Source organism: Halichoeres trimaculatus, unplaced genomic scaffold (assembly GCF_033239565.1).
Source record: "Halichoeres trimaculatus isolate MK-OKI-2021-1 unplaced genomic scaffold, fHalTri1.1 fHalTri1_scaffold_6, whole genome shotgun sequence".
In the NCBI taxonomy this organism is placed as follows: Eukaryota; Metazoa; Chordata; class Actinopteri; order Labriformes; family Labridae; genus Halichoeres; species Halichoeres trimaculatus.
The window spans coordinates 14323587-14350034 of NW_027437184.1; the positions used below are offsets into that span (position 1 = coordinate 14323587).

At 39.3% G+C, this 26448-nt stretch overlaps 2 protein-coding genes across 5 annotated transcripts; both read right to left on the reverse strand.

Moving 5' to 3' along the window:
- Positions 1-1669: 1669 nt before the first annotated feature.
- LOC141791671 (glycine receptor subunit alpha-2-like) lies at positions 1670-10081 on the reverse strand. The gene is made up of 10 exons (XM_074672291.1): positions 9962-10081; positions 9292-9419; positions 8478-8545; positions 5746-5969; positions 4706-4788; positions 4480-4617; positions 4162-4376; positions 3008-3166; positions 2330-2413; positions 1670-2209 (listed from the first exon to the last, which is right to left on the reverse strand). The coding sequence occupies exons 1-10, from the start codon at positions 10018-10020 to the stop codon at positions 1949-1951; spliced, it is 1419 nt and encodes a 472-aa protein (XP_074528392.1). The 5' UTR covers positions 10021-10081; the 3' UTR covers positions 1670-1948.
- Positions 10082-10777: 696 nt separating this feature from the next.
- On the reverse strand, positions 10778-26237 carry aifm1 (apoptosis inducing factor mitochondrion associated 1). Of its 4 annotated transcripts, none has more exons than XM_074671769.1 (20): positions 25969-26237; positions 24427-24557; positions 24196-24316; positions 23452-23565; positions 21563-21790; positions 21291-21383; positions 21100-21186; positions 20568-20689; positions 20288-20418; positions 18785-18875; positions 18565-18649; positions 18411-18487; positions 17947-18055; positions 17733-17840; positions 17534-17622; positions 17307-17447; positions 16956-17098; positions 12335-12459; positions 12054-12244; positions 10778-11960 (listed from the first exon to the last, which is right to left on the reverse strand). In XM_074671769.1, the coding sequence occupies exons 1-20, from the start codon at positions 26054-26056 to the stop codon at positions 11889-11891; spliced, it is 2346 nt and encodes a 781-aa protein (XP_074527870.1). In that variant the 5' UTR covers positions 26057-26237; the 3' UTR covers positions 10778-11888. The 4 variants fall into 4 exon arrangements, with proteins under 4 accessions (XP_074527870.1, XP_074527869.1, XP_074527872.1 ...); XM_074671768.1 differs by having other exon boundaries at positions 21563-21793; XM_074671771.1 differs by lacking the exons at positions 21100-21186; positions 21291-21383; positions 21563-21790 and having other exon boundaries at positions 10784-11960; positions 20568-20686; positions 25969-26236.
- Positions 26238-26448: the final 211 nt, after the last annotated feature.

Below are 26448 nucleotides of genomic sequence, written 5' to 3' on the forward strand. Positions count from 1 at the left end.
TGAAGGCTTATTTATATTATTTATTAACGTATTAGTTGAGTTGATTAGTCTGAGCCTTGCATCTTTACCTTTTATAGAAAAGTGCACATTTTTCTCTCAGTGTCATAGTGCTGTTGATTTATGCAGCTCTGCTCCTCTTAATGTATACATTGTGACAGCTACCTTTTTCAAATTAATATTTATACCCCATCTCCATTTTATGACAGGGTATATTTTTAAAATGAGAACAGGTTTCTAGAGATAGACCTGGTCTCTAGGCATGTAAGTACAGAAACGCTGCTCCAGCACAGTGTGAGGTACTGAGTACGTCTATGAGACAGTTATAGTAGTGGTGTTGTGCACTTTTCGAATCTGAAAATGGGGCAGAGATTGAGGGAGGACAAATTCAGGAACAATCTGGCTCAGGAGATCACAGTTTGGGATTCATGTATAACTTATAAATAAGTCTGTACACAAGGTGTGGTGGTTCAGATAATCAGTTAACCTAATCAAATTAATCACGGAAATTAGAACAAACAAATCCTTTGGATCTGGCAAAAAACATAACAGTAGCCACTTGTTCAATTTGAAACTTGTCTTTATTTCAAATTCACCAACAAATGTTTTTTTTATGAATGAAATGCTCTGCAACAAACAAACAAATGGGGTTGCTGGTTTGTCTCATGGTTAAGTTGAGTGTTCCATGTACAGAGACTAAAGTCCTTAAGCACACAGCCTGCGGTTTGATCCCAGTCTGTCTTGGAATTCCCATGTCAGTTTTCATATTCTCCTGGTTTCCAAACTCAAACATATAACTTATAGATAATTAATTATTTTATATCATTTATTCTCTGAAGTTACACCTATACACAACCACTCATCAGACAGATGAACTGTGCTGATTTGTCCAGTTCAAATTTTTCATTCAGTAAGATTAATTCTGTTTATTATAGTGTAATATGTCCAATAGCTTTTACTGTTGAGTAATGCAAAGGAGTAAAATTATTTGACCATTCTTTTTATGAAACAGGTGCAAAGAACAGTAATATGTCAACCAACTTGCAAAAATATACACATTAATAAAACTCTGGTACTAGACTTTCACCTGGCAAAAAGATGAAGGTCTAGCTTTGAAATGCCTGTACAGTAATGTTTTGAAAGAAAGAGTGGGTGAGATTTTTTCATTGTTTGAATGAAATCCATTAATGTCAAAACTACTGAAAGAATGATTTTAAAAGATAAAGTGTGTCATGCCTTATCATCAACACATAGTGACCCTTTAAACCTATGGAAATGTACACTTCCATATATTTTGGCAAATAATCTTGTTTTTTTCCTCTCATATAGAAAGGTTGAATATCTGGGAACTAAAATATAGATTAAAGTTTGCACACTGTTAATTAAAATAATCTTATAGTTAAGAAAATATTAGTTATATTTCTGAAACCTTCAAAGAATGAAAAATTTAGATCATGTATCTTTCAACTTTGTTAAACATACAGACACTAAACTGATTCACACCTCAGTTTAAAATGTGTTTTCTGTTACTCGTGATATAAAACTTGTTGTGCTGGACACGGTTGAGAATGGCTTCTTGAAATGTTACGGTAAAAGTAAAATTTGCTACAGCCCAGAGACATGTGAAATCAAGATAAAAGCACAAACACTTAAAAATGATTGCAGAAAATATGACAATTAATGTACTTCAGTTGCCTTCTGCACTCATGTGCTGTAGACTGAGGTGGGATGCTTTAGGCATCAGTGCTAAAAAGGAGTGCAAGTCTTTAAAAGAATTAAAAAATAAGGGAACTGCTGGACGTTTCCATGTCACAGGATTTCTCAGCAGCATTTGACATGCAGTCATAACCCATTTTTCATGGATCAACTGAGGACTCCCAGTTTGTAAATGTTTCAGTAAAGGGAGCAGGATTAAAGGTTTCCAGTGTCTATATGCTCCTCTGCTGTGCTGTCACATTGCAGCGTGAAGATCTTCATGTCGTAGAACTTTGTAGGTGAGCCAGTAGAGGACGTTAAACATGAGAAAACTCATGGGGAAAACAGCTCGAGAGATGGTATCAATCCTTTTTGCTCGCTCAACAAATCGCCTGCGTATGTCGTAGAAACCCAAGCCTGGAGGTAGGTCCGCAAAAACTGGAGTTGCATCCATTTCCGGTGCACTGGCAAGTCCAAAACTCTGAAAGAGTAAACCCTGCTGCGCCAGCTCCTCCTCCTGAAAGAAAAAAGAAAGATCACAGAACAAGCATCTGCTGCAATGGCTTCACTGATGTCTGCTTTTGGGTTAGAGCAGCTGATTGGCTGGTGTTAAACTAAACAAGGCGGCAGTACACACCCGGGCACAGACACTGCACCGCCGGTTCCCTTGAGGAGCGTTGTTGCCTGACATGTTTCCTTTTGCCTTACTGTCACCACTTGCCTGCTCACAGGGAGGAAAAGGGAGCACATGAATGTAATCATCAAACAGACTGCATTGATGAAACAAAAAGCCGGCTGTGCTGCACGTGTGCTTCAAATCCTGTACATAAACAAGCCGTCATCTGTCTGACAAATCTGTCTTTGAGACAAAGTGAATACAAGCTTGGCATTAATGTGGAATTAGTCAGAGGGAATTTAAGTGGCATTGCATAATCCTAACAAAGTAATACAAAAGATTGAAGCAGATGTTTGGTGTTGTGTGTTTATAAATGTTCCAAAGACTTGATGAATCCTGCAGATGCTGTCACACTGCTTCATATAAGATATAATTTATTTTAAAGGTGTTTTTCTGTCTGTCTCTTCCACTTCTTTTCTGCTCATGAGGCCTAAAGTGAGGCTACAATATGTTGAGAACATCCCTCCAGAAGTGGAATAAGGTGATGGTTTGAATTAATTACAGGTCAACGCTGTCTGTGTTTCCCGGCTGGAGAGCAGCATGCAGCTGAGTCTTGCAGCTTGTGCAGAGCCAGGCGCAGGGAATAGCAGGTGACAGCCGCCCGAGGGGGCTGAAAGGAGGGGGTGTTGATGCACTCACAGCTCTCTGCCGCTGTTGCTCCTTCAGCTTCCTCCTCAGTCGGAAGAACTCCTTGTGCTGCCTTGAAACAAAATTAACAGCCGCATACTCCAGCAGTGCAGCAAACACGAACAGGAGACACACTGCCATCCAGATGTCGATGGCTTTCACGTAAGACACCTGAGAAACCAAGGAGGAAATTTCATTAGTGAAACTATTCATAGAGGCCATGTCATGCTCTGAAGTGACATAAATGATTACGAGAAACTACAAACGGATTCACGTTAGATACCTTTGAGTATCTTCATTTTATTTAATCAGTGATTAGAGACTTCCTCAAACCAAGCAAAACTTTAAACTCAAAGCAAAGTACAAAAATGTTCTAATCAAAGTAAAATATCTAATATGCAAAATTCAATTTTATATATTGCTCTTTACACAAACGTGAACTTGGTCTGGTCCTTAATCTGGTGGGGCTTATTCTGACTGTCTTTTGCCCCAGTGGAAACTGCATAGTTTGATGAAGTTTGCCAAAGTTAATTCAAGTTCATTCCTTAGTCCAGTGGTTTTCAAAGTGGGGGCGGGGGCTCAGAAATTTGGAGGAAAGGGAAAAATAGAAACTGGTGGGGTTTTAATAACAATTTGTCCTGAACATGTAACACGTAAAGTGCTATAATCATTGGATTTAAGTTTCTGGTTGTACCTAACAGCACTCCTTGTGACATCTGCAACGACATGACAATGTCATGATCCATGTCAACCTGTTGGTTTGAGCCTGTTGATAAGCTATCTAAAATAACTGAATTGAACTTTGAGGTTCCTCCCCTGTCTAACAACTGGCTACCTGTAAGAAAGGAGTATCCCACATTGGCTGACTGAGCCCTGAAATGCCTTTTCCCTTTTGCCACAACCTACTTGTGTGAGTAAATAATTTCTTATTCTTCACAAATTTAATAATTATTGAAAAGTGAATAAAAGTTAAAAAATACATTCTTAAGTGTGACAGTTCTTTTCATATTTTGAAGCATAATTTGTTGGTTTCCAAAGGGGGTCCCCAGCCAGAAGCAAATGCTGTTTGGGGGGCCTTGGCATATTTAAGTTTGGGGACCCCTGCCCTAGTCATCCCAAACACACACTGGCTTATTTTTCCAGGGTTATTGCCCAAACTTTCTGACCTTTGGCAGGGATGCCCTGGAGCCGGAGCTCTGGGTGGTCATGGTGAGCACTGTTGTGATCCCCAGCCCCACTCTAGCTGGCGCAGCATCCATGTTGATCCAGAATGACACCCAGGACAGGATGACGGTGAGTAGACTGGGGATGTACATCTGGATCAGGTAGTAACCCATCTGACGCTCCAGGTAGAAGTTGACCTCAATGCAGGTGAATTTACCTGACAGTGGAGGAGAAACAGGTCCACACTGACAGTCTTATTAGAAGTTAATTGACAGCGTACACAGATGAGGTCGACTTACTGGCTGATGTGTGTCATGTACCTGTGTTGTAGTGTTTGGTGCAGTAACCGAGACCTTTCTCCTCCTTTAGCACAAACTGAGGGAGCGTGAGATCATCGGCTACCTGAACTGCTCCCACATCCAGCCACTCAAAAATGAGATCATTCATGGTGTAGCCAACTAGAAGAAATAGAAGAGCGCATGATAAAGTCTGTGGCAAAATCTGAAGTTTCATCTTCACAGTATTGTCTTAAAATGATCAACTCACAGCTCTCAAGCTGCATTGTGCACGTCTGGCTGTCCATGGGGAAGTTTTTCAGATCCATGGGACAGGAGAGGGTGAGGGTCAGCCTGTAAAATTGAGGGAGAACATAGTAATGATACCTGAAAACAGTGAAATGTGGGATGTGGATAGAAAAAAGCCTGGTGCATTAAACCCACAGCAGCAGACATCGGTCTCTCCCAACACTCAAACTCTTTCTGTACACATCCAGCACCCCTGACCTGTCCCTATTTCTGTCTTTCTATTCCACTGTGTTGTACACAGAGGACCGACAGGTGCTGATCGACAAAAGTTCAGCCTGAAGGAGGGCCTGAGGTAAAATGAGCTGCAGAGGAACAGAGTATACAAGTATATATAAGGACACTTTTCACAATCCCAAAATGTAAGATTTAGCCCCAAAAAGACTGATGTGTTGGAAAGCATCCCAGAGTGTCTCTTGCTGTTTTTCGTTGGGTCATGATGTCTCTTGCGGCTCGTTTTAAGCACTCCTGTTCTTTTCATTCCTTCAAGGATAAAATGAAGCATCTCACTCAAATGAACAACATTGCAAAGAGGAAGTGAATAGCTGTGGTTCACTGACACTCGGAGATATGTGAGAAGCTGAATACAGCTGTTAAAGATTTTTTTCAGTGAATTGTAAAGCTGCAAAGTGGTGACCTAAGGTTGGGTTTAAATACTGGAGTAAAAGTTCAGCAGAGAAGCTGAAACAGCTCTTTGTTTTATATTCTAATGTGACTCCTCAGCATTTCTCTTGAGCTCATTCACAGTTTGCACATTAGTGACCTGATTTTGGTTTCGCTCGCAGTCATAGTTTTACACCAACTTGTTCACAGTGGTTGCTGGACAATCAAAATGAACTGAGCGAGAGTGAAACTAACACACTGCTGAGTCATAAACTCAAATACTCTCGGAGAGGTAGAAGCTCATATTCATTTTGCAAACTGTAGGAACAGCGGTGGGCTTCTTATGTGTGTCAGATTCTGGTGCATGATTCAGCCTGGTTTAAGGTTGAAAAATCAGGTCACCTGATGCTGTAGAGGACGTTTCCATTCTGGAATATTCGAAGTAGTTTGTTATCTGTTGTGACCTCGTGAAAGTTTGCACCCTTCTCATTTGCAAAGAATAGGTCAGGTTTCCAGATGGAGTCCAGCATAGAGGGGTCCAGGTCCAGAGAGTCATCGGGGTACTCCTTATACGCCAGCCGAGGGTCGTTCCACTGCTGTCTCAGAAATACATTGAGTCGGTAGTCCTAACAATGGGGAAAAGAGCCACAGTTTCAGGTTAGAATGATGTGGAGTAAGTGCAAAATTAAAAAATGGCAACAGTGGAGCTTATGCCAAATGATTTTTGGAGTATCCTGTATGTGTCTTTTTATATGGTTACGTCATTTTAATAAAGCTTGTATAGAGACAAGAACATTGATGAGTGGCTAATGAAGCTGCAGTGTCTCTCAGCAGGTAAACAGACCTGTACCTACGCCATCTCAGTGTGAGCATAAATGCTGACATGGGCACTCTGAACCCAAACAACAGAAAAATCCACTTATATTTACATCCATTCAAATTTAATACCCATCCCAAGAGCAACTTTACAAAATGCACGATTCTTCCCAACTTGCATAACTACCATGTCCTTCATCACTGCACAGTCCTCATAAATTAAGGATAGGTGGTCCCTTACCTGTAAGACAAAGCTACAAGAAAATCACTGCTGACGTTACATAATGACCTAACAAGGTGGTTTTAACAGGCATTAATTAGTTATAATCTACTGACAGTATGCTTTGGCGTTGTGAAGCTTTCTGCAAACAGAGGGAGGAGAGCCAAAAATACGAGAAATGGAAAAAAGCCAAGAGTCTGATGTGTCTGTGAACCCAACACATCTAACTGTTTGCAAATAACCTAGACTGAAAACTTTGCTCTGGTGTTGAGAAAAAACAACAGCTGAAAGCTGAAACCAAAGCTGTGGAAGTTCTTATTTTCGACTTCCATAGATCTGCTCATGAGTGATAAATACCATGCTGCTTGGGGATAACTGAGTTAGCTTTAGTCCCATAGAAAGACAACATTATCATGCATTGTGTGCATTTGTTTCAGAGTCTGGATACAGTTTTCTCTTTTCTTTACTCATAGTTCAACTTTTCAACTTTTGTTTTCCCTACTCCTCTGAAGTACTGTGTTCATGCAACGTTTTCTGGTACTATTCCTCTGTGGTAATGTTTTGGTGATGTCTATGATCTACCTGAGCCTGTTGAAGCATCAGACCAACCTCTGGCCTTCTGTCAGAATGAGGGGCTGACTGTATGTGTAGTAATGGATTCAATTGTTAAAAATCATTTTGACAGGTTCATCTCTGATGATTGTTTCTTTGAAAATAAAATACAGTGATGAATGACTGAAAAATTGAATGAATTATTTTTGTTTGTTATTGAAATCTGTTTGGGGGATTATTTTATGAGGACAAGATCATTTGATTTTATTTTTACTTTACAATACTGAAAGGCTTAGCTTGTAGCTTATATCTACTGTATCTACTTTGCCACTTAACGGTTAAACAGATCTAGTGCAAAATATAAGCAAAAGTTTATACACATAATGCAAATATTGTATAAACTGAACTATTTTAAAGTTTTACTACATTTTCTTCCAAAAACCCACCTTGAAATCCTGCCCTCTGTTGGGATCAGGATAATCCTGTGTTTTGGGATCAAAGTTATCCAAATCTTACAGAAATGTTTTGAACAACATAAACTGAAGGTTTGAGCCAGATTAAAACTAGGATTGGATAACATGATCTAATCCAATTTCAAAATCCTTCCCTCTTTTTCAAGATTTAATCCTATCCGATAACCAAAATCTGATCAGATTAGCTCTAAACAACTGGCCCCAAATTACCCCTATTCTATTTACATGCCAGTTTGCACCAACTGTCATAGTGAAATCTTATGGAACGAGGGACTAACATTTATAACAGGGTTCAATCTGCCTCAATTGTCATTGCTTTTACCAACTACCGTAAACAGACTGTCATAAATAATATTAATATGCTCAAAATTTTACACCTCTGATTAATATGTGGCCAAAACCATAACTACAGATACCTCGTCATGGTCAAAACATCATCGGCTAGTTGCTGGTTCTAGCTCTCTAATGCAGTGTGCAGGTACAGACTTGGGTCATAGTGGGACCACAAACTGGTACAAAGACACACCAAACGCCAACCAAGCTTGAGGGTCTCTTTATCACTGCCTGTGCCTTTGATTGATTTCATCATAATTCAAAATATTCAACTACATAAAAAAATTTGAAACATGCCTTTGTTCATAGAAAATTTCATATTTATGATTTTTGATGCTTACATCATAAAATGATTGAAGCATGGTTGGAGGTTCTTTAAAACTTAACATCACAAGAACCACAGTACAGTGTAAAGTGGGAGGTCTACTTTAAATATTGAGGATCTGTTGTTGGAAGACTATCATTTGAAACAAATGTTGAGCAGTTAGTGTATGTTACCAACACAATGGGCAGTGTAGGAACAGCACTAGCTCTTTTTAAGCTCAGTCACACTTTTAAACAAAAAGACAATCAACTCAATTTGTTGTAAAAGCCTCAAACTCCCTTTCTATAGAGCAAGCAGCAGTCTGTATTAAACAAATAACCACATGTCTAGTTGCTGCTGTCACTTGGTTTAACAAGTATTTTGTTTGTATTTTTGGTCAAAACAAAGTGTGAAGTTAAATTTAGCTAAATCTCACCATGGTTGTTTCAGTGATGGACCCAAAGCTATTGATGAAGATGTTACAGGTGACATTGACAGGAGGACCTGACAGGAACAAAGCACACATCAAAGTTACATTTACTGTAATCTTAAATACCACGGCTGATGTTTTCTGTAGAATCCACATGAAGAATTTAAAGAGCACATTTCCCACAAAAATACCATCCCCACAGTGAGCCATGCTGTGCCCTGGTAAATGACTTTACTCAGATCAGCAGCATGAAATTGTGTTGTCATTTCCAGTACGTTCCCATTAGTGTAGTCCATCTGTCGACCGCTAAAACTGTAAATATTTCAGAAACTCATTTCCTGAGAGGCAATAATTTATTGATTCTCCTTTAGTAACATTAGTTTATTTCTAGATAATCAGCTGGGATTTACCCACAGCATGCACAACACTGACAAGGATGTAGAGCAAATATGAAAAATGTATGAAATGCGACCCCAGAGACGGAGGGGGGAAGTGTGTCAGAGAGGATCTGCTGGCTTCACTCTCAACCAGAGACCAAGATTAGACTGACAAAGCCTCTGGGGTTAACACAGAAAGGAAACCACATATTTCTGACAAAAAAAAGTAAAAATATCACAACCAGAGGCTGTGGGTCATCATCAAAACAGTAACAGTACATGACCAGAAACATCACAGCCTGGAGCATCTTTTACTTCCGACGCATCTGTGAGTGATTTGTGCTACTTCACTGCCCAGATTTCTGTGCTAAAATGAAACGTGTACTTTCTCACACCTATCCTGACCGAGGAAGTCCTCCCACTGCACACCACAGTGTCCTTACCTTTGAAGTTTGGTCTGATACGAGCGTCATAGCCAGATGTGCGTCCCATCAGTTTGTCCAAAAAGTCAGATGGAGAGGGTGGCTTGGCTGCTCTGCTGGGGAGTTTCATCTCCTTACATAGCACAGACCTGCCAATGAAGCCAAAAACAGACAGATGTTTTCTTTCTTTCATTCTTTTTTTAAACTTATATCAACTATCATTTTTTTTACACCTTTAATAGTCTTTGAAGACAAGGCAAACTCGACTGTGTGCAAAATGATGGCTGTGGAAAGTCGTTTCTTGTGTCATCTCATGCATTTTTTAGTTTACAGTTATGCTGTCATAAACTATTTACTGAACAATATTCAGAATAAATGTGTTTAAAATGAATTTCATTATTTCATTGCTTACATATTATTGTTTTACATTTCCAAATAAACTTTTCGTGAAAGTAAAAAAAAATGTTTAATTATAGTTTCAAAGGTGTTTCATTCAAGGAAACAGCAATGTAGACGTCTGGTCAACAAAGCTCTGCAAAGCTCATCGTCATTAAGCACCAAATATCTACTGTTCATAGTTACAAACTGTCAGGGTGAAATTGTGTCTAATGAAGTAAAATCTGAAACAAGAACCACATCTAACCAAACAGCATATATATTGATACCTTACAAATAACAATTGTGTTCTTACCTTCCTGGCAGAAAAATAGCCGATGAAGCCCACAGCATGAAAAGGATGTGTGACAACATTCTTAGTCAGTAGAAACTGTGGAAATAAATCCAGAGAAGAAAAAAGAAAAGAGAGAAAAAAAAAAAGCAGACGCAGGGATGCAGGGAACTTGTTGTGTCTCTTCCAGACGGGCGCTGCCTTCTGGACTCAGCTGAGCGTCCCTCCCTCTCTGCAGGTGTAAAATCCAGGAAGCTGCTGCTGTATAATTCAAAATCCTGGAAGAGTTTTTTTCCCTGCCCGTTTCTGAGGATGACTTCTAGGTTTATCTCTTTTTTATGGCCACATGCATGTTCAAAAAATTACTGCAAGAATATTTAAAGAGACAGGAGCATTTTCAAGCCAATGTGGCTGACATTGCCTCCAGTGACAGGAACAGATCAGCAGAGATATTTACAGACTACTACATGTTTGATTTTCTTTCATTAAGTTTTTACTGCAGAATCAAAACAAAATGGTTGATTAATGATGTAAAATAATATTTTTTACAATAACAAGTTGTTTATACAAGTTGTCAAAGTTCAGTCAAGCGTTGAAAGGGATTCTGATCTGATTTTTGATCCAAGTCCAGACTTTTTAAACATTTAATTGGAGATATTCATAGAATCAAAGTCTCAGTACAAAAATAACTATATTAATTGAATACATCACATAAATTTCCAGACTTAGAATTGGCAAAAAAATCTGAGCTGATAATTTAAAACAGTATTAAACCATTTAAAGCTACAATAAAATGTGTAGTTACAGCAACAGAGACACAGAAAAAGAGCACCCAGTTCTTATTAATTCAAGTGTAACATGTCTCTGTAAGCATCAGCACACGTCCAGAGGTTATTTATCCACAGAAGAGCTGTCCAGAGTTTCTGGTCTAATTATTTCATCTTCAAATCGCCTGACAAAATCAAATATAAATGTGGAGGCTCATGTTTATTCCTCCATACAGAGGGGGAGGCAGTTCAGCCATTTACTCATGTAAAATTAATGTCAAAGAAAGCGACGGGACGTTATGGCTGCACGTGTTTGCCTCACACTTGAAAGGCCGCTCCACACTTCGCTCGGGAGCGCACAGTGTCAAATAGGATAAGAAATGTGTGAGAACGCAGAACATGAGTGCAGTCCTAATAACAAAAAGCCCAGAGAAGAAAACACACACAATGTTTCTGCATGACAGAGCATTTTCACCTCCGGACAAGATAAGTAGGCCAGGCTTCATTTTAATGTTTTGTTGGAGCGTACATTGACTCTACTTAATTAGACTCCACTTTTGACACACTGTAAAATTTATGTGTCAGGAATTTTTTTTCACTAACCTGCCTGTTTCTGTGAAAAATAAAACAGAAGCATTTTAACCAAGGTTAGATCTTTAAAAACTGACTAATCTGCACAGCTCACATGTGTGACCTGGGTTAATTTGCCATTCATTACGCATTAATCAAGACGCCTTGGGACACATGAGCTCACCCACACAGAAATTAACAAACATCACATCTCACAGTGCAAGTCATATGATCTGTCGCCAGAGCTGTTATTGAGGAGCAAAAATAATGGGATCACTCCGATTTAAAAATAGCTTTTATTGCAGCTTTTCTCATGACAAGCTGCTCTGACCACACAGAGGGAAACAATAGTCCATGCTCAACATTTTCGGCTTAGCAGGGGGTGGGGGTGAGCAGATAAATGATCAGACATTGACCATGAATAAAAAAAAAAAAGCAGTAAAAGAAGAGGGGATGTGAAAAGTGGAAAAAAAAACAAGTTCAAATACGAAAATATTCCAGCAACATGACATAATTTACATGAATTCTCCAATTTTGTTTGTATGAGCTGTCAGAGTTCAGTCTTTACATGATGGGTAACTCCCCTCCCATAACGAGTTTCAGTTTCCACCGTCCTAATCCTCGTGGATGTTAAATAGCTTGGCCACTTCGTTTAGATCTGCATGTTCTTCTCCGTCTTTGATTATCTATAAAGAGATCAAACAGTCAGGATAAACATCTTAGTTTTAACTTTACTATGACACAAATCTTGTTTTTAACCATAACATGAGAGTGTGTACCTTTCTCGCAATCGGCATTCTGTTAAACACATTCCACAGGATAATGCCCACCACAACTTTGTCTCTCAGGTAGAAGATAACTCCTTTCCCATATTCGTCTTTGTGCTGCACTACATCAGGAGCCGGAGTTGAAGATGCCACCGGGCTGGTGGCTGTGTCTTCTGTTTCACTTTCTGAGCGGATCCCAGTTCCTGCAATACGTTCAAGATCAGTCATCAAACCCTGAGTTTATTTTTGCTTCATAGGAATACGATTTCTTATTTATGTGGCAGTGTTCCTACCCGACTTCTCTGTAGCGGCTTTTGGTGTATCCTTAGCTGTGGCTTTGGCAAACACTCCCACGGTGGGCAGGCTGCTGTCAACAATCCCGATCGCCTCGTAGCCCACATCTGGTCCCAGGTCACTCCTGGGAAAAACCACAAGAGGTTTAAGAACATTACCAGGGCAAGCAATGATTTTTTCTATTTTTTATGACCCTAGTTGAAACTTTTCAGGTATAAATAGAACTGGCAAAGAACATTAAACCAATATCTATCAGCAAGACATACTGTAACTTTGTGTGGTTTTATCACTTACACACAGTTTTATCCTCCCATTAAAAGTACATCTTCTTGGTTTTAAAACTTTGCTTGCAAATGGTTTTCAAACCCTGTTTGTGCAGTGTACAAGGCTCCAACACAAACACAGGGAAATAAACAAGGAGAGCTGAGAGGCTCCGCATTAAAAATGTAAATTCCAGTAACAACTCCCCAAAAAACAGCTCCTGTTGAGTGTAATGCTGGCTGATAACCTGAAGGGAAACCTCAACCAGACGTTTACAGATAACATGATGCCACCAGTATAACCTACTGTAATGATAAGGATGGTGAACTCACTGAATCACTACAACATTCATACTGACTGAAACAAAACCAAATAATATGAAATCCACTTCTAGTGATTTAGAAGAATCCAAGACTCTGAGGCAGTAATGTTTTCAAGTCTGGTCAGCAATGTGCTAGTCAAATACAGACTAAATGGTTACCAAAACTACTAGTACAATTAACAAGTTAATGTTTTTATTATTATGGCAGGAAATGCCAGTCGTCTGTTTTGCTTTGCTGGGAACATCCCTAATACTGGCAAACTTTAGTATAGAGAACTTAAAAACAAACTCTGGAGAACTCCTCTGTGCCAGAGATCAATTTGAAGTATGCAGTGAATAAAAACAAAAAAATTCTCTGAACGTTCCGGGCATTGATCAAGCTAAAGAAGAACTCTCTACATCTGCCTCTCTGAAATGTTATAAGGTGATCTCAACAGGAGGAGAAACTACGCATTTTATGACTTCAATCTGAGAGGACTAGACAGACCAGGACACTGGGAGAGAGTGTGTGTGAGGTAACATACAGGAAAAGTAGAGATGCACTAATCCAACTTTTCTGGTTCCGAAACCAATACCAATACGATACCAGTCTTAAATAGTTTAGTTAGTTTAGTTAATTAGTAGTTTAATAATAACCTGCATGTCCTACTGTGGGATAAGACTAGTAATGTTTAAGGTAAAAGGCAAAAATGAGTAGATGGAATTAATGAGGTTTTATTTAAACTATAAAATATCGAAATTTTTACTAGCAAAACAATGCCTCAGAATGTAAAGAAATTATATTCAATTATAAACTTTATACCTGTAAACTGGTAATGCAGCAAAAAACAAAGAAGTGCATCAGAGGTAACATTTCCAATCAAGTAGTCAAGAGAGTTGGTTAAAAAAAAAAGCATCAAGCTAGTTGCCTGGATTGGTACCATGGATCAGCCCCTTTCCACTGATACCGATCCAGCTTTGAGGAGCACCGATACACTGATACTTAGATTGGTATCAGTGCATCCCTAAGGGAAAGGGCTGAAGGTTTAAACCACTCATCAGTGTAACCAAACCGGTGTCCTAACCAAGTTTTTGCACAAAGAATATTCTACCCTCAAACCTTGTTCAAACATTTGTCAATCAAAATTAACGGGCAGTAAAGTCAGAAAGATATAAACCATCGTCTCCCGCAGTGTTTCCCTGGACGTCAATCTGGACTTGGACCTGATACAAAAGCTTAAGTGATGAACATCATGTTCATTATCCACATGATAGGAGTGAAATTTAAACCGGCTAACTGACAACCTCTAATAGACTCAAACATCATGGTGCATTTCCAAAAACTACTTGATAAAACTTTACAGCTCTGTAAAGAAGATGAAATTTCAACAGAGAAACAGTTAATGTGTGTGTTAATTCTCAACATGAGTACCATTAAAAGTACAGCTTAGGGCCATTCTGAGTAATGTTAATCACGTGAAGTGTCTGACTCATCTGTTAACCTTAATATTAGTCAAATGAGCCGTTGGCGTTGGAGAGAGGAGATTACAGTCAGTACTGTAATGTAGTGCTACAGCCTGAATGATTCACAGCTGCTGTTCTTGGAACACCATTTATTATCATATTGTTGTTATAAGTTGGTCAAATATTTGTCGTCACTGTGTTTCAGGTAAAATGATTTTAAGTTTCACAAAAATATATGTTTGGAGAAAAACTGGAGGAAAAAACAAGTGTTGTCAGTTAATGAAAAGTGCTGTTTTAAAAAGATTCTGTGAAATGTTTTTGTAAAGTGTCTTGTGATAACGTTTGTTATGATTTGGTGCTATACAAATAAAGATTGACTAATTGACTGATTGATTGATTAAACTGGTTATCATCGGCTATATATAAATATATATATATATATATATATATATATATATATATATATATATATATTTTTTTTTATTTATAAATAAATAAAAGCGCTCTGCTCTTATATTTGTGTATTTTACGTGGCAGACACTGCAAGCATGAAATACAGAGGGAAATGTTATTCAAAAAAGGGGGCGGTCCTAAGTGTGTTTTATGCTGAGCTGTTTGCCTATTGGTTGATCTACATGTAAGTGCAGAAATCAACAAGATATGCCTGCCAACAGCCACAGAAAGAGGAAATATACAGGGAGAGAAGCACACAAACACTAGGTGAATCTCAAAGCTTCAAAGTTTCATCCTCCCTTTATCATCCTCACTTGCATTGGTCACTTGTGTCAGTCAAAACGCATCAGGAAGGTTGTGAGCGGGTAACCACGACAAAAAAAATAACACTTGGCCCTGTATTTTATCCTCGGGCGATTATGTGCCACAACTCTCTCAGAAAACACACAACACACAGACGTTGCCTGCTGAACTACCGATCACAGGTGATGCATTCACTGAGCCTTGTAATTCTTGTTTCCATTCATTCCATTCCAGTATTAATGTGAAAATTAGGGAGAAAATTATGAGAAATTCCAAATCTGAAGCTCAGCGGGAGAGATGGTTAAAAAATGGGAGACAGATAACAGGAGTGTTGGCAGGTATGTGTAACAGTGCATCAGGAGGAGGGAGGGGTGGAGATGCGTGTGTGTGTGTGTTAGCGGGAGAGCAGGTAAGCTGATGATGATTTTCATTCAGTGTTTTATTCTGCCTGTTTTGAGTTGGTGTGGTTATGGCCGACAGTTCCCCCAGTGATTAAAGACACCAATGTTCATGAATCACCATCATCATCAGAGCAGCGTCCGGACAAAAGTTATGTTGTATTTTCACTCAAGTTGAGCACAATTCTAGTCGTAATGGAAACACCAGCGGTGCAATTGTACTTTATTGAAACTTGAGAAATATTGCTTTGACTTTGTGAAAAGCTGTAATGGAGACACAGCTCTTGAGTTGTGTGGTGATTTTCTCTTTCTGTGGCTGTTGGCTGGCACATCTAGTCCATTTCTGCACTCACTTGTGGATCAACCAATAGGCAAACAGTTAACACATGACACACTTATGACCGCCCCTCATTTGAATATCATTTCCTCCTGCATTTCATGCTGGCAGTGTCTGCCACATAAAATAAATAAAATGAAGAGCAGAGCACTTTTTTTTACTAATTAATTGATATTTAATTCTATTTCCACATTTGATTTTTGTATTTATTATTTCTTTTAGCTATCTATTTTATTTGTTTATCTATTCACTTGTGTATTTTTTTATTTTGTTTTATTTTATTTACACTTTTATTTATTTTTAGTTTTGGCATCTTTGGTCCTCCTTAAACGACCACTGATTCTGAGTAATGATAAACTCACAGGAATTACAACAACCTAATTCTGTGAGACAAATTATACTTACATTCAGAAAAATACCAACACACAATCTAAAAACATCTGCAGATGTATAAACAGGCTGTTTGACTGACTGTTGTATGTATTTTTTGGACTGCAGTAAAACCCATGTTGTCAGCATTGTGTCATATTTCACCAGCTGCAGAAAGCACGCAGTCACTGTGTGACTTCTTTAAAGTAGGCCATATTTGTCACTGTGGTCTAATGTTTTGGCAGCTCCTGAATTTCTGCCACAGCCCCTCTGTGTTTATATTGGTTTTGCTTTTTTAACAAAGTCACGAAATTTATGATGGGTTCAGAAAATGTCTGACTGAAGAGTGAGGAACGCAGCCTTCTGCTGGGAAATCCAGCCTAATGTCCTCTAAAGGCATTTTAAATATTTTACAACTTAATGGTATTCAAGCATCCAAAGCAATCATGCATGTTCATGTGGCTTCTAAAAGGATTAAATCTGAGTCATGTGCACCATTGTGCAGCCTGCCCCTGAGCCCTCTTATTTAAATGAATTCAACGAACTTGGACCTGTTCTGTCAACAACTCAGGCTATATCTCAATCGCTCTTGAGTTTTCCCTCATTTGCACTTTGAGTCACTAATCACTACTTAAGGCTGCAGCAATGATGTGCAAAATAGTTGGGACTGATAAATCATGACACCTTTGATCCAGCAACGCAATCAGGAAAGCGTTTGTGCTCATGACACTCACCAGAACATAGACTGATGCCAGTAGGGTTTGTTGGCTCCAGTCATGTTCTCTCCTGCGAGTCTCCCACTCACAACAGCATGATCGTGATGCTCAACCCGTCTGCGGCCCAGTCTGATGTCATAGAAGCACGCAGCATCTCCTGCCTGCATTAAAACAGTAGAGGTTGAGGTTACACGGCATGCTTTTCAGTAAACTAACCACATTACATGTGCATTACTTATGTCAGGTTTTTTTCTAGATCATGACCTGAGTTTTCCTGATGAAGACACTTTAACATGGAAGCATTATTCTTCCCTGTACAGCTCTTTTTTATTTTACTACCTCAGATAGTTCATTTAAACATTAACTTACCACCCAAATATTGGATCTAGCTTGCAGCTCTGCATTAACCCGATAGCCACCAAAGTCAGAGTCCACCTCTAGACCTGCTGACTTTGCAAGGTCAACATTGGGCTCCAGGCCAACAGCTGCAACTATGTGATCTGTTTTGACCTGCCAGGGGAGGCACAAGTCAATTAGTGACAAATAAATCATTTCCTACTTTAAACTGAACTTGTGTGAAAACCTGGAAAACCTACCAAGCGGCCGTCCTTCAGTAGGATTTCCAACTTGTCTTCTTTGCAGGTCACAGACTTCACCAGAGCTTCTGAGATGATTTTCACACCCTCTAGAAAACCAAAAGAAGATATGTGTTTAAAAAGAAACAGAAGAACAGAAAAGAACAGAAGTATTTCTCTTGGTGTTTGCAACAAGCTCAGACAAGTAATTGATGTGAACCTGTTTTGACTTTTTCTGTTGTCCAGTTGCTCAGATACTCAGGCAACACTTTGCCCATGTTGCCCTTCTCAGGGAACATCTGAATCACCTCCAGGCCAGACTCGGTTGCTGAAATAAAGCAAAAAGATCAGAAATCCAGCCACAAATTTCTGCTGAGAGTCATCAGTATTTCTAATATACTCTGTCATTTTCTCATTTCATTCTGCAGTCTTACATCTCCTGCCGAGAGCACAGGCCAGCTCGCTGCCCAAGAAGCCACCCCCAATGATTGTGATGGACTTGATGTTTCTAGACACCTTGTCCAAAGCTTTAAAATCCTCAATCTGTGAAGAAAAAACAGTATTTATATCTCGTACCCTTTTTAAGTGGTGCTGACGTACCAGAAAAAAAGTACAAAAAAAGCCCAACCACTGTCCCAATTCAAGTTAACCTTAAAGTACTGTGTTAACCTTCACTTCTCTATATACTTAATCATTTATTTAATTTTAGAAATGTCAGGTAAAATTAATTCATGACCTCATTCTCTACACAAAGCATTTCTTATTTGAACTTGGAGACCCATTTTTAAGTGGCTTTCAGATTATTTCTTGTCACTGAACTCTAACTTATTATGGGCTTGCTTGCTATTAGGCAGAATTCCCAGACAGAAATTTCGCCCTCTAGTGGACAAACACTGACCTTACGGAACAAAGTTGTCCTCTTCATCACCTCCTCCCCCGCCCTTTCAATCACCTGCAGGTTTCTTGGTACACCACCTGAAGAGGAAAGCTTGGATTAGCTGCGGTCAACTTGAAAACACAATCTGTGATGAAAGCAGACTGAGGAGCCTGACCTGTTGCAATCAAACATTTGTTGTATGAGATCTCAGTGTCATCATCAAGCTTCACTTTGTTTCCTCTCACGTCCATGTGAACCACCTGAAATAGATAGAATCAGATTGCTGACATTCAGTGACAAAGACATGAAGTTTATTCATCCTTGCCACCACATTTCTCCAACTCTGCAAAAAATCATCATTTTGTATTTTGTATATAACTAACATTAAATCAAACCTTTTTCCCTGTAAGAACAGCAACACCACCATTTTCTGCACTTTCCAGTTCTTCTGGACTGATGTAGAACGATGCTGGCTGGAAGTAGATACTGAGAAATACAGACAGAAAAAGATAAAATCATACATCTTATTACAGGAATGTTATACATCATACTTTTCATACATTTTCAGTTTTATCTAGTATTGTAAGTGGTAGATCTAATCGTGAAATCATTTTTTGCAAATAAAATGATACAAGGTTGGTTTCTAACAGTTTTTACATAAAGCTAAAAAGAGAAGACATAAGGGAGAGTTTAAACAACATGAACAGAAGAAGTGCAGTGAGAAATACCTCAAAAGTCTGCTTCTCAAGTGAAGCTGGAGATGTAATAGGACAAAGTCTAAACGATGCAGCAGCAACAATGCATCATCTCTTCATTAAGAAACAAATGTTCAGACAACCACCAGATTGACAGTTACAAAGCTACAAACCAATCCTCGAATCTGTTGCTTTGTGTGTGGAAAGATTATGGTTTCTGAGAGAATCAGCTATCATTTGGGGAAAGTGAGTCCATTCTGCTGAGGCATCTTTTCTTGTGTGTTCTCTAAGTAACAATAAAGTTGCAACATGAGAGGTGACAACAAAGTTAAGAAACAACATCTAAAACCTATGCTACATGCATGCAGCTTCAAAGTTATGTGCATTAAATAAGTGTTATCAGATAATAACTGATTGGTTCAAGGACTGAATTACGATGAACTGGATTGCAACTCTGTTGCTCCAGCTGTCTTCATGCTAAATGCAAGTGCACAATACTATTCTGATTCCTGGGTAGGGAATGTTCCAAAGCAGGTAGCTACCCAGCTGATGACTGACTGAAATTTAAATTCAAACTAACTGATCAGTCTGCACGATTAGAAAACACACAAAGGACAAAACTAAACACAACTTTCTCAATCATCATGAGGTCTGCAGGCAGATTATGTTAAACTGGGTAGTAGAGCGTGCAGGAAATTAATGTAGCTTGCCTGCTATTCAACTGGAGGAAAGCCTACATACCACCTTAGCTGCATTTTTTTAGATCAAGATACAAGCATTCCACACCGGGCAGCACAGTGCCATCCTTCACCTGTGTTTGTTTAAATGCAGGTAGTACAGCCTCGTAGCGTTTTGGCAGTTGACATTTATCAGAGCTTCAGCTAGAGACAGGTTTCTGCGCTCCAGATAAGACTCAACTCTAGCATTTGGGCCTACAACAATGATGCTATTAATAATTCACTTACTCAGATTTGGGTGTTGGCTAGGCCAGGGTGATGGAATTTACTCATTACGTCACACATATTCCTACTATAGAGACCAGAATACTTCCAAAACTAAGACTCTGCTACATGTCTGCAGGTTCAGAGTTTACATGCACCACTATTAAAAAGGAGTGAGACAAACAAAAAGAATCTGAAGGAACATAGTTGAATACAACAAGCCAAAGCACAAACAATGAAAAAATATAAAAAGAAATCACACCTCCTTTCTTTTCCATTCCACTGTTTGAACCGTAGCGTATCTGTAACCTTGGGATCATCTGAGAACCAGAGTTCCTTTGACAGAGGTGGTCTCATATATGGAAGATCTGGCTCATCAGTCACAATTAATACCTGGAATCAAATAAAAAAAGGAAAACTCCTATGTACATTCAACAAGCAAAATCAATAAGTGAGGTTAAATAGAACTCTGGAAACGTTAGTACTGTGAGGTAGAGAATGCTGGCTTGGGCCTCTGTTTTGGAAACAGAGGGTTTACTGACCTTGGCACCTGGATCTCTGGCTCGAATGGAACGTGCAGCGGCAAAAGAGGCGGTTCCTCCGCCAATAAGGAGATAAGGGGTGTGTGAGGGGACCTTGGCAGTGGCAGGTGTGGATTCCTCTACTGACGTTTGAAAAAAGAGCGACAGCAAGCAGGGGAAAGAGACGAGTTGGACATGGAAAGACAAGAAAGAAAAGCAAAAGCAAGAGAGAGATAACAATTAGTGCTCGTTCTTGGATGCCTTTCACTCATGATGACAAACACAAATACACCTGAGGGAAGTAAAGGGGACAGAAATAAAAAGTTTAATGTGAGTGAGATTAGCCTTTATCATTACAAGTACCCGAACAATGTGAAAACAAAAACAGGAACAGGCGGGGAGGAAAGCTGTACTGGAAAAAATAAAAAGGTTAAAAATATAAATAGGAGAGAAGGTGTTGGAACATTAACATTATCTTTATCAAAAAGGGAATAAGTGTCGTGTCTGCCCACTTCTCCCACTCCGTCCAGCCGAGGCTAGACTTTGGTCTTACCACTCTCTACCACCACTGCAGGCTCAGGCTCAGGCTGAGGCTCAGAGGGCTCTGCTGCGGGACTTTCTGCTGCGGCTGCTGGAGGTTCTGTTAGTATGACCGGAGCATGAAGCAGTTAAGACAGAATAATACAAGCTAGGCTGTGGTAAATTTACATCTCTGGCTCCATGAGTGGGTCAAACCAAGCTTACCACTCTCCACAACAGGTTCAGGTTCAGGTGCAGGTTCAGGGGGCGTTGGCTCTGTGAGTTCAGCTGGGGACGGCTCAGAGGGGGGCAAAGGTTCTGGTTGTGTGGGGCAAAGTTACATAATAACCTCTTGTGTTATTGACTGTTTATCAGCCCCATAGAGGCAGGTCAGGTGTTATAAAAAATTACATAGCACCTCAACTGTCAAAAAAATTAGTATTTTTAAAGCATGAGCAAATTAATCAAATTGAAGCAACTTTCCTCTCAAATCTTACCCTCCTCTACTACAGCTGCAGCAGGTGCTTCTGCTGCCTCTACCGCAGGAGCCTCTGCTGCCTCTACCACAGGCTCCTCTATCACCGCAGGAGCCTCTACCACCGCAGGCTCCTCTATCACAGCAGGCTCCTCTATCACAGGAGCCTCTTCTGCTAATGGCTCCTGAAAAACTGGATCTTCTATCACAGGCTCTTGCACCACAGGCTCCTCGACCAGTTGCTCTTCTGCTACTGAGGTAGTTCATAGCATGGGTTAGGATTACAATTCTTTATGGGATTACTTAAGGAGACCACCAGGACCCATGCATTTCTCCAGCTTAAGCCTAGGAGCACACTGCAGAGCATGCATGATAACACAATAACAACTGGAAGCTGCCCACAATATACACTATGCAACATACAATAAACATGCAACACAGTTGAAATAAGCGTTACAAAGAATCCTTGAGCCAGTTTTGGATTTTTCTTGACAAATTGATGCATTTGAGGTAGGGATGCACCCATCCAACTTTTCTGGTTCCGATGCCTGGGCTTTGGGTATCAAGGTATTTGGGTCTATAAGTGATATCTCCTCGAGGATTATTTAAGAATTTCTGCTTCTGATTTTGACCAATACTGATCTAATACCAGTGTTAAATAATAGCCTGCATACCCTACTGTGGGATAAGACAAGTAATGTTTAGAGTAAAAGGCAAAACATGAGTAGATGGAATTACTGAAGTTAATATTTATTCAAACTATTAAGTATTAAAATGTTTAGCAGCAGTTTGGTAAAAACAACGCTTCAGAATGTAGAGAAATTCAATTTGATTCTAAACTTTTAGACCCTGTAGACTGGTAATGCAGCAAAAAACAAAGAAAGTGCATCAAAAGTAACACTTTACATGAAGTAGCCAAGAGCTCGTCGCCTGGATCGGCAGCATGGATCAGCCCCTTTCTAACCATTACCTAGATCTAGCTTTGAGGGGTACCAATACACTGATACCCAATACCAGGATTGGTGTTGGTGCATCCCCAATTTGAGGTTTTAAATTTCTTAACTTTCATACTTAGATTTTAAATCAGAACAACAAACACTGCATAGAAATGTCTAAGAGCAGCTTCCAATTATTAAGAATAAAATATAACATCAAGTTAAACAAAACCCCTTTCTGAATTGTACCCCAGAAAAAAATTCACAAAGCATGAGAAAGTCACAGAAGAGGATTAAACATAGGGCTTCCATATTTCATCACAAAAATCACAATAGAAGCAAACAAAACAATGACTGAGGCTCACAGGGACAGAAATATTCACACAAAAATATTTCAGGATGGATGTCAGTGTAGGAGTGTTCAAGGTTGCACTGAAAAATGTAAGTGTTAATTTAAAGGGTTAGAGGAAATGGTACATTAAACCCACATTAAACATTAACAATGACGCATGTATGACTGTGCAGAAGATGGTGAATGAAAATGACTGACATGCAACAAAACAGGACAGTTATAGTACAACCCATGCAGTTATCTTTTAACTGATGAATAAAGACAGGGATTATTCACACAAGTCAAAAACTCAGCTGTGCTTCAAATTTTAACATATCTTCACCACAAACCCTATTTTCAACATGTTTAACATGTTCAACAGGGTTAATAAAAAAGAGAGTGTAAAGACAGGTGTATTTTATAGCCTTTTCATGCAACAACCTTACTCGGTCAGCAGGTGTCACTGTTTTCAGTCTCAACTTTACTTTTCAGTATAACATGAACAAAATGTTATACAAGTTAATGCTATACACAGCTCCAGATTTTAAAACCTTTCCTGAACTACTGCAGGCTCAGGCATGCTGTTAACATACAGGTTAGTTGTTTTATGCATACATAAAAGGATTTAAAGAGAAAGCAAACAACCTGAGGGTGGCTCTGTTGTGTCACTGGGGGCAGCTACTTCAGTTTCAGGAGCTGGGGGACTCGACTCCTCTGGCGAGGGTTCTGCTTTTGTTTCAGCGGTTAACTCAGGAACAACTAAATAAGAGAAATTAAAAGAATTATCAAACAGAATCTAGCAAATTATTCACTTAAGCCATCACTGAACCCCATCTTTAGAGTGTCATATGACTTTCAGATGGTCTGTATGGTTTGTAAGTTAAATACAATGTACTTCTTCAAACAGTTTTTTTTCAAGTTCCAAACAGATGACTAAAAGGCAACAAAGAGGAAGCTACACTGTGCACTGCAGAGTCAGCGAATTCTTAAGCAAACTACACCATTAAAAATACGTAAATTTACCATAATTTTATAGTAAAAAAAGTTTTTTCCCTTCAAAGAGCAAAATAGCAAAGAATAATGCAGGACCTATTTTCTTAGAGTGTCTATAGAGTATCTGCAGCTCCATTCATAGTAGGTCACTTTTATGACCTATAAAGTTATTAAAAGAGCTGGAGTTTGAACTATAAATCTTAAGATAGTTATCTGCCAGGCAATGAAAGACAGTTAACTTACCCTTTGCCTAGTGGATTCCATAAATAAAAACTACAATGGTAAAATTATTCATCTTTCATAACTAAAGCACAAGCAAAGTTCTGCTGATTGAAGTATCTTGGTTTTGTTGCATTTTACATTAAAAGTTTAAGGACTATTGAAATCTATTCTCACCAGAAGGCTCTGACTCGGTGGGTGCGACTGGCTCTTCTGTGTCTACTTTTTGATGTCTGGAGGAAATTTCATCAATCCGTTCCTGGTATCGTCTTTGATCTCCCTTTACAGTTCGGTACGCCTGGAAAAAAAAAGTATCAGAATAACTTGCAAACAGTTCAACTGTGACTGCCCCAGTCATTTTTTTTGTTTTACATGACCTGTATGCAGTAAGGAATAAAGCCAACTCACATAAACTCCACCACCAAGACAAGCTGCTCCAACCAGAAGGGCATACAGCTGGTTCTCTCGACCTCCCCCTGTGGGCCCAGTGGACATGTGAGCCGCTGGTACTTGTGCTGGTAGTCTGCCATGGGTTAGCCCTGAAAACAGTTCAGCATATCACAGAAAGTGAGACATAAACAGCATCAGGTGTAGCCCAACAGTTTTGATGGAGCTGAAATCTAAATCCAGCTGTGTTACATTTATAATGTGATAATACTAGCAAAGTAGTAGCTGTCTGCTGGGACAACAATAAATGCAATACTTTCAGTATTTAGATGCATTAAAAACATCCTACTTTGTTTTTGTTAGACAGGAACAATGTAGAGTGAGACACAAGAAGCACAGAATGACAAGCCCCTCCATTTATCCCTTACCTAATACTTCCATAAAGCTGTGTACAACTGCCAGTGTGATTCACATTTGAAATGTACTGCAAGCCTAATTGTGTACATCAAATTAGGCTGTTATTACATGTACTGTGGAAGGAACTGCAACAAAATATGACCCTACTGCCCAGGAATAAAAATGTAGGGCACACATAGATAAATCAGTAAGGTTACATTATGATTGAAAGTGAACGCATGATTTTTTTTTGTTTTACTATGTAGACTGTTTTTATAAGAGCCACATGCAAGACAGTAATTTAAAGTTTAAGCATTAGCTTTGACTTGGGGGATACTTGAGGGTACCGACACCCTGTGGTGTTCCAAATTAAATGAGGTTAATTAAAGAAAGCACGCACAGTTTGAGTTGGATTAAGAGGCTTTAATCTGAATAATGATCAACCCCTTTGATTGACTACTGTTCCTTATTTGTTTCTCAATGAACACTGGATGGGTGCTAATGTGACATCTGAAATGCATTGATTGAAAAACCTATTATGTATTGGTAAACATTCTGTATTCTAGCTTTGTCTGGAAAGAGATGATAGCTTCTTGGACTGTATTTTAATAAATGACCTGCTGTAGTAATTTCCAAACAGAACTCTCGTCATATTATCTACCTGCAAATTTGTATTTCATGAAGGGCCATTCAGTTTTTCTTTTTTAACTTAAAACCCTTTTGTCAACCTTTTTGTGCTAATTTGTCCCCTAAAATTTCAGTCACACTTTTGAACTCATAAAACTCATCCTGGCATTTTCTCCTGCCCTCCTCAGAAGTAGGAGGGCTCTGCTTATCCCATAGGGTTACAAAAGGACCGAAACCTTGTACTCCAGGGAAACATCGTTAAGGGTAACTCTGTTTATGCAATGCTAATTTGAAATTGGTCGTTTTTGTGAAAGGTTAGAGGAAAGGTTTGTATTACTTTTGACTTGCGCATGTCAACTTTACTGATTAGCAGTTCACCTTAGCCTTGTGACAGCCACACGAAGGTCAGAATACTTACATAAATAACCAGAAGTTACCCTGTTTGCTTTAGCACACTGTAGTGTCATGCTACAACTCCTGCATGTTTGTACTGAGTTTAGCTAGCATGGAGACAGTAAGTTGCAGTCACTAGTTACTCACCTGTTCGTCTCACATTCTGCCGGCACACAGTTGATGAAGCTCTTGCTAGAGGTGCAAGCTTTTTCCATGCAGTTCTACATTTCAGCATTGTGGCTCCTCTCAGCTCTAACGGTTCCCTGCTAACTAGCCGACCTGTCGGACGTGAACTCCAGCTAGTTAACGTTGAACAAGTCCTCCTGCCAGCACTCACTGACGGCTAGCAGCAACCTTAGGCAGCACCGCGCTACACGCCAAGGCCAGAGACAGGTCACACGTTTCAGAGGGATTATGGGAAAAAGCAAAGGCTCTGTGTCAGTGAAGATTGGTCACCACCGGGAGTCGAGAGGGAAAGATGGCGTCGCCACAGTGACGTCAGAGACAGTGCTGTAGAAAAGGTCTATTGAGTAATGATATACTTGTTTTATTTACTTTGTATTTTCTGTTTATATGAATTCAGACTAATTTTGATAACCCATGGCTAAAATTTTGGTGGATAAAATC

What these genes read in the sequence shown, in the direction of transcription:
- LOC141791671 (XM_074672291.1), bottom strand. Translation starts at nt 10,020, where the DNA reads ATGTTGTCACACATCCTTTTCATGCTGTGGGCTTCATCGGCTATTTTT. An exon ending in CACAATGCAGCTTGAGAGCT is followed by an intron (nt 4,618 to 4,705) that starts GTGAGTTGATCA and finishes TATTTCTTCTAG; the next exon opens with TTGGCTACACCATGAATGAT. An exon ending in GGTGCAGTGTCTGTGCCCGG is followed by an intron (nt 2,210 to 2,329) that starts GTGTGTACTGCC and finishes TTTTTCTTTCAG; the next exon opens with GAGGAGGAGCTGGCGCAGCA.
- aifm1 (XM_074671768.1), bottom strand. Translation starts at nt 26,056, where the DNA reads ATGCTGAAATGTAGAACTGCATGGAAAAAGCTTGCACCTCTAGCAAGA. An exon ending in GTCTTGGTGGTGGAGTTTAT is followed by an intron (nt 24,317 to 24,426) that starts GTGAGTTGGCTT and finishes TTTTTTTTCCAG; the next exon opens with GCGTACCGAACTGTAAAGGG. An exon ending in CTGTGCTCTCGGCAGGAGAT is followed by an intron (nt 17,841 to 17,946) that starts GTAAGACTGCAG and finishes GCTTTATTTCAG; the next exon opens with CAACCGAGTCTGGCCTGGAG.